Consider the following 20,251-nt stretch of genomic DNA (forward strand, 5'->3'; position numbering starts at 1 on the left):
TGCGTTTGCTGCGAAGCTACAGTAAATATTTGCTTTTCCTCTCGTAGGACCTTTGTTGAATGTGGTGAGAAGAGAATGACCAACTCAAGTGCTCATGGCCTGTCTGTTGGCTGGAAAATGGTCGAAAGGAAAATCTTTTCCAAGTTTTCATCAGTTTCCATCCTTTGCACAAGGAAAGGCTTTCTAAGGGTGAAAGGGCATTTCTCAGCCATTTATCGTCCTAGGATTTTCCAAACTGAAAACTTGGATGCAGATTTCCTTTCTACCTGGAAAGAATGTTTTGCGGCAATCAATAATTTGGGGTCATTAGTATTGGCCATTAGTAAATGCCTAACTATGATACACATGGGGTTTTTGGCTGTTGGACCTTTAATAGTATACCTTCTATGTAGGCCCTAATAGTATATCTAACAATTATATATGTGGCCACTGGCCATAGTCAATTCTGAAGTGAAGAGTTCCATTTTCCTTTTTCAGGTCGGAGAGTACTTATTCTTGAGAAGGTTTCTGTTTTCCTATTTATTAAGCCAAACAATTAGAAAGCTTTTCTAAGAAAGTAATCGAAATGAAAACTTTCTTTTACTAAAATTTCACAATTTCAAAAAAAATAAAAATAAGTCTCTCTGTGTGAATGGCCTTTCCTGCCAAACAAAAAATCCTTATGTTGGTGTTTGGATCTAGGGAAAAGAAAAATATGGAAAATAGTATTTTCCTGGAAAATATTTTATGAGTTTTTTCTTCTGGGTTTTCTTTTTCTCCTGTTTGGGTCTCATCCATCGATTTCCTGGAATTTTAAATATGGTTTGGGGTGGTCAATTTCCTTTAAAACCACCTAAGTTGTTAAGCATCTCATGGTACCTGATGGAAAAGAGAGGTTTTGACTATTTTGTAACTTAGGTATTTCCTGTAATATTACCACACGAGAGGTTTTCCTGTTGTAATTGGTCAGTGAATGGTTTCATACAAAATTTGTAGCCCGATTCACTGCACAAAAAAGAGAGGAGAGAAGAGATTTGGAGCTATCAGTGTTGAATGACTAGGATTTTTGGACCAAAAAACAAAGATTTTTGGACTATCAACAACCCCAGTGGGGACATCAATTGGTGGGTCCCACCTGCCTTATGCAGTGGAACCCTTCCTATGTTTCATCTTCTTTCTATTTTTGTGATCTCTGTAGGTATTGTTTATAGTATTTGGCCCCTGGCAATCTTATACGTTCTAATCCATGAGCAGTAAAAATGTCAATCTCATGCCCCAATGTAAGGATGCATGAATGGTGAATGAGAAGAATTAACCATTAAAAATTCTCACTAACACCTCCAAATCCCATCATGCATTTCTCACCCTTTTAGAATTCATCTATTAAATAGATGGGTTCATACCATTGATCATCTAAATTCTTGCAACATATATACTTCACCTGAAACGAATAGAGAGGCAAACTGTTCTTCATGGAGATCACTGTCATGATAACTGATCAACAAGTTCAAAAGGAACAACCCATAATGCTGACTTCACCACAAAATCCAACACCTATTGAGACTGTGTTTCTGTCTAACATTGACCAGACAGTGGCCTTTCCTGTTGAGACAATTTTCTTTTATGAGGTTTCTCCAAGTAGGAAAACATCAGCACTTGATATTTTGGAAATGATGAAGAAATCAGTTGCTGAGGTGCTACTAAGACCATACTATTTCATGGCTGGTAGGCTGAATTTCAACCTTCAAACAAATAGGCTGGACCTTATTTGCAACAATGCTGGAATCTTGCTTGTTGGTGCAACATCAAGCCTCAGTTTAAAAGACCTTGGAAATGTTTCTATTCCAAATCCATCATTTAAGCATCTTATCTTCAGAACAGATGGCTATAAGAACCTCATTGAAACTCCTCTTCTAACAATTCAGGCAATCCCATTAATTTCTTTTCATATTACCCAAAGGAGAATTCAGCCATTGGAGAAAGATTTTATTTATTTGTTTATTCTTTATCTGTTTGTGTAGGTTACAAGATACAAATGTGGAGGTTTCTCACTAGGGTTTGTGACAAACCACTGCGTACTTGATGGGAAATCGGCGGCAGAGATGTTTTTGAACCTTGCCTCCATTTGTAGAGGTGAAGGCCTAATGACCCATATTCTCTACAATGATAGAACATGTTTTAGAGCAAGAAACCCACTTCAGATTAAATACCCACATAAAGAATACACAAAGCTAGAGGAAATATCTGCCTTTTCTTCCTCATTCACTTCACCAAACCAACCTTCATCATCTCCTCTTTTGCAACTCTCAGACAATCATGACTACAAGCTCTTCACTTTCACCTTTGACATGCTCAACAGCCTAAAAAACAAGGCCATGACAAAGTGTTCAACTTTTGAGGCCATTGTGGCACATGTATGGAGATCAAGAACCAAGGCAGTCTTTGAAGACCCAAGTGAGATGTCCACTGTTCTATTTGCTGTGGACATAAGGTCTAAAATATCTCCACCTTTACCAGATGGGTTTATTGGGAATGCTATTATAACAGCTTCTGCTAGTGCAAAGGTTAAGGATTTGGCAGAGAAGCCCTTCTCTTTTTGTGTGGCAGTGGTGAAAGAGGCAATAGATAAGGTAACTGAAGAGTATTTAAGGTCAGTGATAGATTGGTTGGAGGTTTATAAAGGGGTGCCATCAACTACAAATGGGAATTTCTATGTCTCAGCTTGGTGGAAGCTGCCTTTTCATGAGCTTGATTTTGGGTATGGGAAGCCTATTTATGGTGGCCCAATTGTTAGTGGCATGGATGAGTTTGTGCTGCTGCTCTCTGATGGTAAAAGCATGGGAAATGGGGGAGGAGTAAATGTGTGGATTGTTCTTGAAAAAGAGAAGATGGATCGCTTTACGATGCATGTGTTTGAGATATAAACAAGATCAAAGATGGTAATATATTAAGAAAATAATCTCCTTTCTCCTTTTTTTTGCTTGTTGTGGCACTTCTTTTGCATTAAATTGAATGACTGGTCATGTTTGTCAGGTGCCCTCTGCTAAAAATATTAAGATCGAATCGAATATATTCTTTGATGTAAGTTTAACATCGTAGTATAAATTCGCTATTCTATTTGAATAGAACATGGTACATGGGCACATTCAATCCATGTTCGTCCATTAGTTCCTAGCTCTTCAGCGTGGGGTAGAGAAGTTGGCTCCCAAAGTCTCGTAACCTTAAGGTCATGGGTTCAAATCCTGTCTCCACAACATCTTTTGTTTTGCGATTGGAGGAAAATAAGAGGAAAGATAGAAGAAGAACCACTACACTATCGTGGTCAGCTACTACAAATCTTTTATCATATTACATTATTTTACCGTAGGGACACACAGATGTTGATCAGCACACTTAGGATCATCGAGGCTAGAATAGGAAGAAGTGCAAATTACAATCTTGTAAGGCCCTATACTTAAGAGGACCAATACATTTGATTAGTTATATTCGAGATATCGAGTTGCCAAAGGTGGTGTGGGAGAGACGTACTTGAGAAGCTCTTCAACCGAAAGAACTTGACAATGCATTTTTTTTTAAAATAGTAGATTGATTCATTACAAACTGAAAACAGATAAAGTGAGATAAAAGAAGCACTAGAAAAAAAAAAAATGGCCACTCAAGGCCTGTCTGGGTTAACCGATCGATGTAGGAGTTCCCCAATCTTTGCACATGCTGATATGTCACCAATATGCTCTCCACTTGATGTATCAAAGATCTCATTTACCATGTCTGTGAATTTCCACGGGTATGAAAGGTTCCCACTCGCCCATCTAAGATGATGCATTACATGCCTAAAATTGAGTTTGCTTGAAAATAATTATAGCAGAATACTTCCTTAAAGTTAAGAATATTTGCATGAACCAATTATTGAGGCTAGATTAAAAATATGTCAAATCCAAGGGCTTCAAAATATGTAAGATTGGTCTTTTTATTGCTTCTCTTTGAGGGAGGATAGTACACCCAACAATCATATAGTTTGAGAATTTTTTTTGGGAAGTGATATTTACGCCCCTTTTCATCACCAGGGACACCCAGCACATGTAGCAATCGAGGCCACTGGATTTTTCTAACGTCAAGTACATTAGCCTTCCTTTAGTTACACGAGGCCACTGTATTCTTCTGACGTCAAGTACATTAGCAATTCTTTAGTTATTGATACACTAGCGCCAGGTGTCCTGACACCTGGTGATGAAAAGGGGCGTAAATATCACTTCCCTTTTTTTATCAGATATTGAAGCCTTGGCAACAAAAATAACCAGTGTTTTAATTTTTGAGGACTATGAAGCTTTATTTTCCAAAAATTGAAAGTGACATAATTCAGATTAAAAAAATACAAAAATGGAAGAATTTTCAAAAGGAACATGATGCTTCAGATGAAGAGAGTTCACATAAGGCTAAGAATATGAAGTCTTATAAGTGTGGAAAAAATTAGCTACATTAAGAAGCTTTGTAGATCAAACGGAGGCAAAGTTGAAACAACAAAAGATGAGGAAAATAATGGATGTGGCTAAGATTGGAAGGTTGCCTTGTCTCCAAGATAGTCGACACTAAGGGTCTTAATTGCACAATTTTTGGGGTTCTTAGGTGTCTTGACATGCTTGTGGGGTGCATCATCATCTATTAGTGGTGTTTGGTTGCTGGGAGATCGCTTGTCTTATCTCTTTCTTGTCTGCTCATGTGGCATACTAGTAGACTATTAGCAAAAAAAAACCACATTTTTTTGCTAGTAAAGTCTTGGGTTTAACATTTTTCTTTCTTTCTCTCTTTCTCCCTTCTCTCTCTATTTGTCTCCTCTCTTAATGGGAATGACATCATTACTACCCCTTTAATTTTGGATATGACACTTGGTGCCAGAAAACTACTTCATTTGACAACCAAACACAACTTAATTATCACTATACGAGGAGATGACTTCACTGCTATATGTTATACCTGTTGACTATTTATGTTCTCATTCACCATTACTCTACGAGAAGACTCAACTCTATCTTCTATGGACGATAGACATAAAGAAAATGCTCTAGCAACCATAGACTACAGAAGAGATTGGATCATTGACTGGTTATTCATATCCCTAACAGGAGCTAGTTCGAGTTATTCTCAAAATTTCAAAAGTATAATGGGAATGATTCAATTATAACTGACAACAATTCCATTTACTCCATTGAATATGAAGGAATTGATAAAGTGAAGACCAGAAGATCTAAAGAAAAAGCCATCACATTGAAGAATATCTATCATGTTCCTACCTTATCTCGTTTAATAAATTTTAAATTTGGGAAAATGTATTTTATTTGGGTCACATAATGTGATGTTTTATTTATGCCACTTACCCAATAGTACATTAATGAGTTTCTTTACGACAAAAATAATCCCTACGCCAACCCCTATTTTTTAGTAAAAATTTAAAACATGTCCCTATTTTGGTACACATGACAAAATTAATCAGTAGAACTATTTGGGTCCTGTTGAGAAAATCAGTCGGGCAATCCAATCCGATCGTGCACAAATTAAACGAAAAGTAAAATAAACCAAGCTACAAGATGAACACCAAGATTTTACGTGGTTCGGCCAAGCCTATTCAACGGGCAAGAAACACGATCTTCCACTATGAGAAAAACAATATACAAGGATTACAATGGATAAAACCAAAACCCATAAAACTGCAACTCTTTCATTGCTTCTCAAACCCAAGATCGTACACAAGAGAAACCCAAGAAAACCCGAAAGAAAACCCAAGAGGAACCCGAGAAGAAACCCCTTTCTTCCTTTTTCTTCTCTCTCCCTTAGGGTAGCCGTCACACCCCAAGCCTCTCGCTCATCCTCTCTTGCTGTTCTTCACCTAGAGAAAACCCACTCTCTTTTGGTATTTAGGTTTTTCCCAAAGCCTAAAAAGGTAGATTTCCTTTTTGCCTCTTGCCTTCTCACCCAAGCAACTGTTGATGCGCAACTTTCCCAACAGGTCCTCTTCATGTTCTTCACCGGAGGGGAAATAAAAGGAATGTAGGGATCCCTCCAATATTTCGAGCCCACTGTTCATGTGGCACACGTGCAGGCCGGCCCATCCACACCATACCAATTGTTGGCCCACCATGAAATGTCCACACAACAATTTCATTGACCGGATTCTAATTCATAACCAATGAGAATGTAGACCATTACCCGCTCTTCCATGGAATACTAGTTTAATCAATTGTGTGAGAGAGGTGGGGAGTGTGGGAGAGGTAGAAAATTGAGAGCATGAGCGAAGAGCGGGTGAGAAGTTGCTAAAAAATAGGGCAAAAATAAATTGAATTGTGAGTGGAGTTTTATTTTTCTTTGTTTTTCTTATCCTCTCCTAACTCAGTCCCAGTCAGTTATCTCCTTCTCTAGCCTTCCATCACCATTAGGTAAACTAATATTATCCATGGAAAAAACTCATGGTTGCCTTAATCTTTCATTTATCGGACAAAATTGAAGTGTTAGGATCGTTCAACTAGTGCAACTTTTGTGGGGCCCTTAGATTGATGGGTCGCAATCAATGCCAGATGTATGGTGGGATGGTCGAGACTACTAATTATATGATGCCCTAAACCTAGTAGATATGCTCTATAGGATCAAACCCTCAATTAAGATAAAGGCTAATAGCTCTTTACACCCATAATTGTATGCACAAGTGAATAAATTCCTCTGTCCCACATGAAAATAGAAAACCCGATTTGTAGATTAAAAAAGCTCAAAGTCTTACTAGATTCTAAGACTCCTACAAATTATTTCAAGATGAAAATGCCAAAGAATCTTAGAAAGTTAATGTTTTTTAAGTGGCACCACAAAAGATGTATACTAATGGAGGTAAGCATTGCATAAGATAGTACAGATGCTACCGAGGGATTTATATTATATTTGAAGATAAGGCTTAAGCTAATGAAATTGAAGCACTTGAATAAAGGAAAAGGTAGGATTTCAAGTAGACTTTCTAATATCTGTTCAAACCCTAGTGTGGCCTTTATTAGTTTAATAAACTAAAGAAATTTTAGGTAGAGATGCTCAAAAGAATTCAATTTCTAGGGTTTCCTCTTGGCTTTCATGTCCCTTTCACGAATTTAGTTCCCTTGCCACTTCCATCCATTTCTTAAACCCTTACCTAAGCGAAGGAATATAATTAATTAATAAAGTCTAGAACAAAATGGGTTTGGGAGGCTTATTTAGAATACATTCATATACGTACAAGTAGAGCAGAAAATAAAGATAAGAAGCATGATTTACTGTAAAAAAAAAAACATCGGATCAGTGTAAAGTGTCGGTGAAGATATCGATGTAGTTCTATTCAATTTATTAATTTTTTTTAGAAAATTAAATGGAAATTAGACGAGAAAATTTGAAGAAAAAAAAAATGAAAGAAAAAATGAATTTATCAACTTTTTTGGTAGATATATTCATATATAAACATCGAAAACGTTAATGAATGTTCAGAAGGAGTTTGGAGTATGTTGTCATATTTCTTTCTTTGTTTTTTTTTCACTTTTTATTCATTGACGTCTACAGTAAATTCCATTTGTTTTGTCTAACCTTGTGGCCAATTATTGGTTAGTTTCATCTCTCTCTCTCTCTCTCATATATATATACTGTGAGATCCCACATCGGAAAGGGAGGAAAAGTTACTGGGCTATATATGTGGATTCCCTCTCTCCCTGTGTAGACACGTTTTCTGTGGAAAAGCAAAACCGGGGAGGGCTGCGGCCCAGAACCAGACAATATCTACACAGTGGGGCCGGGGCGTGACATATACTGATATTTTTCAGCTTCTTTTGTCATGATATACTATTAACTTTAAGTTTTATTTACTAATAATTTTATTAGTTAGTTTAAAGATATTGTTGTGTTAAAGTTTTACTAATCCATTTATAAAAATAGCTATGTACTACTAATAAACTATCAATATATAGCAAAAAATTACAGAGATATAACATTTTTTTTTTTTTTTTGTGACTGGATGTAAGCCTGACCATGGAGTGGGAAGATCATGATCCAAACGACCTGTTTTCCCTAACCCTAATCATATAGTTTACCTTTAAAAAATGTATCTCAATAAAAAAATATATATTTTAACCATCTCCATGTGTTGACGCGTGGGGGGTAACGATAACATGTACGGCCTAGGTCTGGTAGCATCTCGCTTTCCCATGTTTTATATTCCAAAACCCTAAGTTCATGGACTCCAAATCACAATCTTCCCAATATAATATGGTGATTTTGTTTGATTAATCGAGAAATGGATTAGGTAACCCTACTCTTATAGCTTTTTCTTCTTTATTTTATCTTTTGTTTTTTGGTTTTTGTAGGTCTAGTTTAGTTGAATCCACCCATCACATGCATACGTGCATGAATATAGTCCATTGATCTATTTCTATAGATTTATATTTCTAGTGTTGTTACACTTATTGGGAGCAATGAGGGTTGGAGGAACCATGACCATTTCTAACTTCATGAACAGTTAGAGTTTTCTGTAGTTGATTATTCTAAGAGGATGTGGTTTTTGTCTGGAGAGGGACCATGACCATTTCTAACTCATGAACAGTTTTAGTCGATTATTCTAAGAGGATGATCTCGAGGGACCGTGACCATTTCTAACTCATCTTCTATAGTCGATTATTCTAAGAGGGTGAGGTTAACAATCTAGGAGGTTAACAATCTACATCTACTTGGTCTAAACACTCTTGCATATAATTGGTGCAATGGAAAGTGACCTTTTGGACCACCTACTGTATTATAACCCATTAACAATGGGCGGGGAACAAGCAGCAATGCACGCCTACCCACGATGCGTTCGTGGGCGTCCATGCGAGTGATCGTGTGCACATGTACTTAAACACTCGCATAACAAATGAGCAAGACAAGTGAGGAGTGAGAATCATGTTCTAGAAACCCTTTCTCACGTGTGTAAAGACTGACTGATGAAGAAAAGAATGGCCTAACAAAGAATTCAGTAGAAAATAAAAAATACATGTTCAATGACTCTTCAGAAAAATTAACTAAAACAAGTGTTGTTTTGGAAATAATTTTCTTTTATTTTGAATTCATAACATTCCTAACAAAACTTGTATCATCTCCATATCAAATAGCGAATATGGTGACCCACAAACAACTCACCCATGGATGGCTATATCATAAAATGTCGACTCCCCATCATGACACAAGGTGTGAGCCATTGTTTAGAAGCTTTAGGGCATCTTTGGATACTTCTCTAAGAATAATATGCATATAATATTATTCAGAAATGATAGTAATAATTGTTTTAGAAATGATATAATGGATGGTTTCCAAAGAGGCCTTGAAGCCCCCACAAAATGACACAAGTTGTGAGCAATGCCATGTACATATGAGTAGACCTAAATAGAAGGTGAATAGAATAAGTAGGCGACGTGTCGAAAGGATCTGGTGTGTTTCTTACCAGAGATGATTCATAACACAGGCAGTAGCCCTGAATGTGAAGGTCATAATTACAGCGCCACAGCCGCAGGTACAACCTCCGGTGATGGGGAAATCAAAGCACAAGATCGCCTACTGCCTATCGCCAACGTGGGAAGGATAATGAAACAGATCCTTCCTCCCAATGCAAAGATCTCCAAAGAAGCCAAAGAAACTATGCAGGAGTGTGTGTCTGAATTCATTAGCTTTGTCACGGCTGAAGCAACCGACAAGTGTCAAAAGGAGAAGCGCAAGACGGTGAATGGAGACGACGTTTGTTGGGCTCTTGGGACACTAGGTTTTGATGACTATGCTGGTCCCCTAAAAAGGTATTTGCACAAATATAGAGAATTAGGAGAGAAAGCAGCTAATTCTGCCAACAATAATAAGGATAGTAACACTGATGTTAGGGATGAACCATCTAACTATAGAAGTGACCAAGAAAGAAACCAACCTTTAGCACTGCTTCCTTTGAAGTTCAATGTGCTGGAGAAGAACAATAACTCTAACTCAAGGCCATTTTAGGTCCTTGGGGAAAAGATCGAGATAGAGTTGTATAGTATCTAGTCCTTGAGGGTTGTTGCCCAAGTTTAGCTTTATGGATGGCTTTTATTTGTATGAAATTAGAAGTTTAGGGTTTTATATTGCTTTACTAGTTAGCTATTTGCTTACAATTTCCGTTATTCTGAGCTAATCTTTGTCTTTCTTCCAAAACTATCTTGTTTGAAGTCGAAATGAAATAAGAATTGCAAGGTATATAGTCTTGATTTTGCTCAATTGAGTTTGTAAATTGGGGATATGATTGATGTGGTAGTTTTTGCCCATGAATTTGTTGCCTGTTTTTGGAAATTTTTATTAACTTTACACTGATTTTGGTTTAGATCTAAATGGAGTTGGACGTGGGGGAAGGGGTTCCTTCAGTTGTTTGAACAATGACTTAGTTAACAATAACCTTTATGGGTTTATCTCATATCCATCTAAATCATGTTTATTGAAAGAAATGCAATTTATACTGCTGCGAATAAATACCTCTAATGCAAACTCAACAATGTTTAGGTTGATGACATCCAAGATCTTGCCTACCATTTTGACCATGATCCTGATGCATTTAGAGGGTGAGGATTAATTTTTCAAGCAATGGGACATTAACTTATGGAAACCTCGAAGGTTTGTGTTCGATTTATCCTCGATTTACTCAAGGGGAGAGGGGCATTATTGTTCAAGAAATGGGTCATAAACTTATGGAACTGATGGAAACCTCGAAGCTTCGTCGCCCATTTTAATAAATCGTGATTATTAAAAGGAATTGTAATTTAAATTGCATGGATCCAAATTGCCTTCAGAAAAAACCTGGGACTCAAGAAACATGCTATAAATAACATAATTCAGATAGAAACACATTAGAACTATTCATTCCAGTTTTTCAATCATTTTACAATAGGATTCATTCTTTGTTAAATAATTACTGAGTCACTAGAAAGCAAAATCAAGTTGAGTTCTAATGAAAGTAAAATTTTGTAAGATGTCACATTTCATTGTTAATTGGTAGCTCAGTGATAAGAATTGGTTGTATACTGATTAATTGTAGGTAAAATCTTACTTTGAGAGATCTAAATAATTCTTAATTCTTTAATTAAGAATTAAAGCGCTCGCATTGACCATTAGAGGTAGATATAATCATGTTTAAGGAATCACCTTATCACGAATGTTTTGATCCATCATCCATCTAACTCCTCAATGCACCGCTCTAATTTTCGCCTTATTGGAGTCAGCTATCCCAATTGCTCTCGACAACATCCAGAACGTGACTCCTTTCTCATCTCTTAAGAGATCTCCTATCCCTGCCAACCTGAGATTTCCCAAGCTTGAACCATAAAAAATATAGCTTAAGATCCCCGCTACAAGGAGATCCCAATATTGTGAGATTACCAGCCCCAACTACCTACTACTGCACACCTCTAACCATTCTTGCCATAGATCATACATCGAGACAAAGCAAAAGCTAGGCAATGAATAGACCTAAGCAATAGTTAGAGCTAGATTAATCTTTCTTGTCGTCTAAACACCCTGAAAATTTTCTCCTTCCACAATATTCATATTGTGGACAATAAAATCACATGCCATAAGATTCTACCCTTTGTTCTCCATGGGATCAAGGACCGACTCTCCCATAACTCTAATAATTCCGATGAGAATACCCATGATATGCCAAATTTACCTAAAATTTTGCTCCATATATATCTGGCAATTTTACATTGCAAGAATATGTGGTCAATTGATTCTCATACCCCCACACAAAATGCACAATGATCTATGATCCACATGTGTCAGTTCCACAAGTGGTCCACAGTTAGAATCCTATCTAATGCCGCCGTCCAAGTGAAGGCACAAACCCTCCACGGAGCTGGAATTGTCCACACTTAGAATTCTATACCACACCTTAGGATTGGTATTATTTAATCATTTATGCTTCAACAATATGCAATCTTAGTAGTTTTTATGCATCTTTTCCCTCTTCTTCAATCTCTATGTGTAGGTGATAAAGAAATGTAATCTTTTATTTAATTTGCTCAATATTCAATCCTTATCTCCCCTTAATTAGAGGGAACATTCATTTTCTTTTGTAATCTTTACACTTACCTTCTGCTTGTCATATGAATAATATACAAAAAGAGACTACGTACTGAGTTTCTTCCAAAAAAACATTCATGGTTTTTCATGGTACTAGATCTCTATTGAGTCTTGGTTATTCTTACATTTTCTGCCTTGTTCGGTCTACCCTGTGAGTGATACTTCTCTTCCATAATATCTTGGGTTTGTTCGATAATCCTCTAAGTTGTTATCTTGGAATATAGGAGTTTAGAGTTACAAGAAGTTTTGAAAGTTGTTATTGTTATAGTTTCCAAGTTAGGTCAGATTCTAAGGTTATCAATAGTGAGGTTGGAAGTTGTAATGAAATAAATGATTTATGTAACAAGGAAATGATGTATGTATGTTGGAGCGTCATTGAAGATAATATTGGAATGGAATAAAGAAACTCTTTTGTGGTTGAGCATTGCTCTCATTGTTTGGTCATTCTTCCTCGAGTTCTCTTGTTTGTTCCTTTTCTCTATCACTAGATTAGCCGAAAAATGTTTGTCAGTTCCAAGATGCAAGGTAACCTTGCTTTTTCAATGTGGGCTAAGAAGGGCTAGAGAAAATTTCTTGACCCAATGTTCAAGAACTAGTGCTACGGCGTGAGAGTAACGCGTATCATACTCTTAAGAAATGCTCGAACGACTTTCAAAAAAGGGTACCTATACCTGAAACTGGCACAGTGGGTAGGTAGGGCATAACTAGGGGTGTTTACGTTAGATAATTTGCATGCCATGCCTGAGTAAGCTGAGGTTAGTGAGATGGAGCTTCCATCTAATTTAGGTGATCCAACCTATCAAAGTTGTTTGGGTAAATCCAGATCCCGGATGGTGCAAACTTCACTTTTTTTTTTTTGGTGGGTAAGATGGGGTTCGGCAGGACCCATACCGGATATATAGATATGAAAAAAGATTACATCTAGGGGGGGGGGGCTCAAAAGCCAACAAAAAGGGAACAAGCTCCCACTTACAACCCACACACCCAAAATAGGCAAAGTAGACAAGAAAAAAGATACAAGCGAGGGTATATAGTCCCATTAGAATCATCGACAGTGATGTCCAGCAAATCTATAGGGAGGTCAACCACGGGGATATCCATTCCGTCAATGCAATAGGTGGGTTTAGAGAGAAAATCAGATGGCTATCCAAGGACATGTCCAAACTTCATTGATAACATTCACAGCAGTTAGAGAATCAGATTCAAGCAAACTTCACTTTGACTGGACTTCTAGAGGGAGGCCAGCTTTAATAGTACTTAATTAATAAGGGATAGGGGCCTAGCATGTTTAGGTTTAGAGGTATTTTCAGCTGTCATTGGTTGCTGGCTTAACACCTACTCAGTCAATTAAGAAAGGCGATTCTCTAATAGTTGAATACGTGGACAAAGTGAAAGGAAAAGCCGATCAACTTGCAATTGTTCAACATTCTATCAGTGGTGATGATCTTGTTTCATACACCATGACATGTTTGCATCTCTCCACAAGATCAGATAATTTATCCTCTTTTTTTTTTTTTTTGGTTAATTGTGATGCTTTATGAATTGTCAACGAGGATTCTGGGGATATCGTAAAGTGGCCTCATATGAATTGTTGATGAGGATTTTGTAAAGTGGCCTCATTTGAATTATCAATGAGGATACTGTAAAATGATCATTTTAATCATAAATTAAAATTAAAACATTATAAAGTGATTTCATTGAATATTAACATCATCTAAATTATCAATAAGAATATGAAAATATTTCATTGAATCTAAGCTTAAACATTCAGATATTGATTCTTGTATAGTATTGATGTTTATATCTTATTAAATGCCATTTGTTATGCCTTATGCATTCAACATTCTTTGAAAGCTTTTCATACGAGGCTATGTTGATGTTGACTAGAGTCACTAGACTGACCTTGATGATTGTTGTTCTACCACAAGTGGTTGTGTATTTATTGGTCCTAATCTCATTTGGATATCAAATAGCCTGTTGTATTCGATCTAGTGTTAAATCTGTTGTATCTTGATCTAGTGTGAAAGCAAGTTATGTTATATTGAACTCTCAATTTCTTCTTCATGATCTAGTGGTTTCTCTACCTACACCCTCTCTAATTTCCTGCGACAATATTAGTGCTACTCGTTTGGCAGCTAATCCCATTTTAAATGGATGGACGGAGAATATAGAAATTAATTACCATTTTGTTTGAGAATGGTCGTTAGTGAATCTGTGGATCCGTTCATGGTCATTATCTTCATAGATGTGGCCAACTTTCGGATCTCTTGACATAAGGCTTGACTTGCTCAGTTTGTTTTGTTATTATTGTTCAATCCTTATATCATGCAAGTTTCCTTATCTTTTGTAATCTTTATACTTATCATTAATTTGAGGTGTCATATGAATGATATGTTAAAAGAGATTGAGTAATGCACTATCAATTTACAAACCCTCAAAAGTTTGTGATCCCTTTATGTAAGTCACATGTGATAGAAGGAAAGGTAATTTTGGAAGAATTGCCCCTCAAACAAGACATGGACTCAAAAAAATGCAAAACTAAGCATGATTATGTCTAATCATATTAGACTTATTTATAATCCATATGAAAGCTCATTAGTGTTTAGGTTGGTGCTTGCCAAGATTTTGCATATCCGTTTGCTCCACATCTCATTTATGTAAATCTCATTTGATAAAACAAATGGAAATTTTGATTGTATGGAAGAATTGCCCCTCAAACAACACAGGGACTCAAGAAACATTGTCAAAACATAAAATGCTTTACATGCATCTAATATAAATAGAGTTTATAAGTCATATGCAATCTTAATCTCACTAGAGTTTATAGTTTACATGTAATTTGGTAACTGTTTGGGGTGGTGACTTATAAGGAGGCAGCATCAAAAATTCTATTTTGAGAAAGCACCCAATATTGAAATTGACGATTGTTAGTTGCCTCCCCACCAATGGATTCATTTCCCTCATACAACTTCAATCTCCAATCTGATCAATTATGGCAAGGGCCATTTGTCCCCAAGAATTCCTCCCGTCAATTTTGGATCCAATTCTGGATTTTCCTTGGGAGGTATCGGGAAGGAATTGGAATGTAATAATATTGATTCATACAGAAGAAAAGGTTCTCTATTGATCGGAATAGGAAAAAACCGAAAGAACCTTTAACTATTTCAGTTGTTAATAGAACGAATCACACTTTTACCACTAAACTATACCCGCTACAATATGATTATTGTATATGAATGCAGTGGTAGAGCGCGCCCCTGATAATTGCGTCGTTGTGCCTGGGCTGTGAGGGCTCTCAGCCTCTCTAGACTAGACTTTTGGGTTTTCAGCCAACTAACTTCAATTCAAATATGTATGAAGTATTAACATTCTTTTTGAGCGAGAGCAGGTACAGTATGAAAAAACAAAAAAGAAGAGGGAACTTAGAAACCAATCGCGTTCCGGGAAAAGATCTCAATATCGTATTCGTCTAGAAGAAAAACAAAAATTGCGTTTTCATTATGGTCTGACAGAGCAACAATTACTTAGATATGTTCGTATTGCTGGAAACCATCCCATCGCGGATGTTGGTGACTTTCAAGATTAATTTTCATATCTTTTTGGTCCACATCACATTTATGTAAATCACATTTGATTAAAATAAAAAGGAAATTTTGATTGCACTTTTCCCCTCAAAACAACACATGGACACAGGAAACATGCTTGACAAAAAATCCTATACATCTAATCTCACTAGAGTTTATTCTTCATCTGATGTTTAATCGACTTATGAAAATATGAAGTTCTACGTTCTTCCCCAGTAAGCATAACTTAATAGAATTAAATTTAGTTCAGATCAGATGGAACCACACGTCCCTTAATGGGCACCTCTAACAACATAAGTTCGGATCAAATCTCATTAGAGTTTACAATAGATGAGCAATCCCTTTGATATGTATGGTGACTTCTATGGGTTTTGCTTAACATTTTGATAAAGAAGATTCCAGAATTTGGTTATTAGAAACACTTTTTTAGATCACATGGTTCTTAGTCAAAACTTATTTAGATTAGATGTAGCCAAATGCTCATAAAAAAACTTAGCTAGGGACTTCCTACATGGGAAACTTTTTATTTTTGGTAGGCAAGCTGGGGTAAGTCTAGTCTATCTTTGGTTTGTAAACTTATGCAATCTTACCTATTGCTTTTATCTCTTTCCAGGTCTCACCCATTTACACTTGATAGCTAATTACTTAACCAATTCTACTAGGGCTGCAACTCGGGTCGGGCGGGTCGGGTTTTGGAGAACCCAACCCTACCTGAGAAATATCTCGGATCGGGTCGGGTCGGGTTTTTTTTCGGAAAACCCACGATTCCTAAACCCGGCCCTACCCATGATAAATCTCGGGTCGGGTCGGGTTTTTTCACGTTGACGCAATTTTTTAAGGAAAATTCTTGTTTGGCAAGGCAACTTAACTCATAGAAGCAGAAATTACACTCACATTACACTTGAATCAAACAATGATGTAATTACACTCACATTACCCTGTAATCAAACAATGTTGTAATCAAACAATGCTGAATCAAACACTTGAATCAACTCAACTCATAGAAGCAGAAATTACACTCGCATCCAATAACAGTGGGTGCGTGGGTTTTCACTTTTAACTTTTAACTAACAATAGAAAAAAATGTACATACTATAACTTATGTAACTCGGGTCGGGTCGGGTTGGGCCCCTTCAAACCCGGCTCGACCCGAAACCCATGTAACCTGAACCCAACCCAGGCTATTTTTGGGTCGGGTCGATGAGGGTCGGGTAAAACCCGGCTCGAGTTGCAGCCCTAAATTCTACCATTAAGATCCAAAATTTTATATCTAACATTTTTCTATCTCCTCTTTTTCTGTATCAAAGTTTGATAACAATACCTGCAACCTAGAATCACTTGGACTGTAGCAAACCCTAGTTCAAATTTTATTAGGAGTTCCTAAGTATCTAAATATAAAAGAACATACCATGCGAGTCAAAGCATGAAGCCAAAATCGATCGTGGTAACTAGGGCTAGGGTTTTCTGAACCCTAGACTGTGGGACCATGGTTGGGCTCCTCAAAACTGTCGTGCATGTTTTGTCGTGAACAAACCCACCAGTTGTCGAGCATGTTGACGTTTCTATATTTAAATGAAGTTCCCTTCCTACAAGCAAGGACGACTTGAGTCTCGAGCTTAAAGAAACAACTAGGGTTTTCCTCTTGTACTATTTAGGGTTTTTCATGGTATAAAGTGAAGCTTGTCTTGGGGGACCATTTCTAATAAAGCACTTGATTTGACCTTATGGGTGGGTTTGTCTTCCATGAGTAGTGCTCTCCTTTAGCCACGGACCTCACTTCGATGGGCCCGGACCATGGATATCCACACCCACTTCGATGGGTCCGCACCATGGATGTTGGTATCAATGCCCACATCTCTTTTGATTTGTACGGTTTGTCGCAAGTGCCACATGGAAATCTTGATGACATCAAGTAGGAAATTGACTAGCATAGTGTGTCGTGTTCTCGCATGTCCTAGCATTTGGGTTAATGTTATGGCCCTGAGTGGAGGCCTGCCAAGGTATTGGACTAGGTGGAACCCAGCCTGATATGGGACTGGTCTAATGCGTCAAAAGCTCTAGAGCTGATGGAACTCATTAAGCTAGGCCCTTTAAACCCGTCTCGTACCAGGTTGCGACACACCTAGTCCCATACCTATGCAGGCCCCCACTTAGGACCATAACAATTAACGTAACAATTACCAATAGGCCCACAAAATGGCCCGCCTTGGTGGGTCACCTATTTGCTCAATATGAAGAGCTTCATACCTAGTTTCCATAATGCCTTGGTTGCATCATGGAACCATATGGTGCACCACGCATGTGATGGGTTGACCACATGGTGTTTTTAATAGTGTTTGCTTAAGTTTGTTTTCCAATTGTTTCAGAAATTGATATAGTGTATTTATGATATTCAAGTTTTGATAATAGAGTAAATGATGTAAGACATCTTGCTCAAGATTGATGGTTCTATAGCTTGATTTGTTTGGCACTTTGGCCAAAGAACTGATTAAACACAATATGAAGACGTGGAAAAGAAAACGGAAAAGTACATCTTTTACTTCATTGGTAGAACACTGCCAAGCCATGGAACGGTTTGGGTTGTTCAGTTTTCTCCTGAAAATGAAGTGGAGATGTTGGGATAAGGTGTGGAATATCATTTCCTTAATTACTCTGATTTCTTTTCTCCTCACAACTCATTGGAGTTGTGTTTGAATATTGGTGAGGGAGGCAAGCCAATTACACTAAGCCCTACACCAATTGAAAAAGAGAGAAGGGTCAATACTCATGAAATGCAAAAAACAGTGTGGAAATGACTAACTTGTTGGTCAATCTCACTTTCGTTTTGGTAGTGTTTCTACTTTACATTTATTTAGAGCAAAAAGAATGTGACCACAGGGAACGAACCAAATGAGTCAAATGCCTAAAAAATAGGTAAACAAAATAGGCATTTTGGAAATAACATTATTAAATGACTAAAATATCCATTAAATTTTCTTTGGAAATGAGAAATTGCGAGACAGGTGAGTGTTAAACTTGAAATTAAGAAAAATGATATGGTGACGGAGAATAAGACCCATGGGAGGAGCCCAACAATGAGAATGTGCCATGCGTGCGAAATTTTTACTTTTTATTGATTTTCCTAAACCTAAGGGCTGACTTAAGTCAGTGGCATGATACCATTTGCTTTGGCCGCGTTTTGTCCTGCTTCCGCTTTTTGAAACACCAAGGAGAAGTTACTTTTATGAAAAATTAGCGAATTGTTTAATAATTTTACAAATTCTCCAATAAATCTCATTTTTTTCATATATGCATGAATATATATTGGTGCATGAATTTATGTATGAATGCATGCATGTGTATATATGCATGTACACATGCAGTATGTATGTATGTAACCTGTTTTCGTTTCGGATTTTGATAATTGGTTTTGGGTCCAAAAACTGATTATTGGACGCAAATTTGCATTTAATTTTGAGTCCAACGGTCAGTTTTTGACTCAAAATCATTTCTCAAAGTGGAAAAAAAAGTGATGCCAGCGAAACTGAGAGTATGACCGACCAAGGAACTGAACGAATGAGTTCTTGCCACAGCTTCACAAGTGATGAAAGCCAGCGTTTAGGAAAATCAACAAAAAGTAGATTTGTTTGCACACATAGGACATTCTCATTGTTGGTCTCTCCCACGGGTCTTACTCTATGTTATTAAGTTGTCACTAAACTAGGATGCTGATGTGGCATTGCTCTCTTTGGCATTTTAACAACCCCCTGCAACTAAATACTTATGGATGGTTTTAAGGAAAAGCAAGTCCAACTCTCAAAGTAGAGACTGAACCCAAGTGATTTCAATTGCAGCATTGACAAGGCCCTCATACTCAATCTGGGAGAAGAAAGTGAAACAGTGGGTTGGTTTAACAAGCTTTAGGAAACGAGATTTGGGCCAATGATAGACATAATAGGCACCAGCAGACTTAGGGCACTTTTATGCCCAAGGTAAGGATACTATTATGGTCATCGTGGATAGATTATCTAAATATTCACATTTTGTAGCTCTCAAACACCCCTTCACGGCTCCCTCAGTCTAAATTTAATAAGCAAATAACTAGTGTTTTATCAGAATGAACGTGGCTATTATGGCCATGAAATGAATGGCCTTCTTATGCAAATGTTTGTGGATGGGCCCAATCAATCCATCTAAGGGGAAATAAGGAAGTTCCCTCCACAGTTTGCTGGTTGATGTCGTGCAAAATGGGGAACATGCCATAATTCTATCATTTGACATTGTCATTCTTAAAGAAAGCCAGAAAGGCTTTAAAAGCCAAGTTTTTGAATCATGTCAAAATCACAAAAAATGTAAAAAATTTGGAAATGATAGTTTAACATTGCATCCATTTTCGTTCTGACATGGCTAAAGAGTACCTCTTCCCTGGCATTTTACAACACAAAAAAGCAGGGTTTCTCTAGCATCATACGGGCCAAGGTTTTAGACAGTTTTTGGCATAGAAACCCATTTAAGATTTTCCCATTTTACCTCTAAAGCACAAGTTCATTGGATGGAAGACATCAAAATAGCAACAGACTAGAAGAAGAGAG

General features: G+C 37.1%; 2 protein-coding genes across 2 annotated transcripts; both read left to right on the forward strand.

Annotated features, from left to right (window-relative positions):
• The first annotated feature begins 1,387 nt into the window (after nucleotides 1–1,387).
• LOC143852202 (acyltransferase GLAUCE-like) lies at nucleotides 1,388–3,011 on the forward strand. The gene is made up of 2 exons (XM_077361582.1): nucleotides 1,388–1,904; nucleotides 2,001–3,011. The coding sequence occupies exons 1-2, from the start codon at nucleotides 1,452–1,454 to the stop codon at nucleotides 2,901–2,903; spliced, it is 1,356 nt and encodes a 451-aa protein (XP_077217697.1). The 5' UTR covers nucleotides 1,388–1,451; the 3' UTR covers nucleotides 2,904–3,011.
• A 6,197-nt stretch (nucleotides 3,012–9,208) lies between these two features.
• Nucleotides 9,209–10,242, forward strand: LOC143853077 (nuclear transcription factor Y subunit B-4-like). The gene has a single exon (XM_077362799.1). The coding sequence runs from the start codon at nucleotides 9,454–9,456 to the stop codon at nucleotides 9,988–9,990; it is 537 nt and encodes a 178-aa protein (XP_077218914.1). The 5' UTR covers nucleotides 9,209–9,453; the 3' UTR covers nucleotides 9,991–10,242.
• The last annotated feature ends 10,009 nt before the right edge of the window (nucleotides 10,243–20,251 follow it).

Source organism: Tasmannia lanceolata, unplaced genomic scaffold (genome assembly GCF_043159265.1).
Source record: "Tasmannia lanceolata isolate RefF3 unplaced genomic scaffold, GAP_Taslan_0.1 ptg000019l, whole genome shotgun sequence".
Taxonomy (NCBI): Eukaryota; Viridiplantae; Streptophyta; class Magnoliopsida; order Canellales; family Winteraceae; genus Tasmannia; species Tasmannia lanceolata.

Bases quoted from the DNA above. Each gene is read 5' to 3' on its own strand.
- LOC143852202 (XM_077361582.1), top strand. From the start codon at position 1,452: ATGGAGATCACTGTCATGATAACTGATCAACAAGTTCAAAAGGAACAA. The intron at 1,905-2,000 runs GCAATCCCATTA...CTGTTTGTGTAG, and splicing joins CTCCTCTTCTAACAATTCAG to GTTACAAGATACAAATGTGG.
- LOC143853077 (XM_077362799.1), top strand. From the start codon at position 9,454: ATGATTCATAACACAGGCAGTAGCCCTGAATGTGAAGGTCATAATTAC.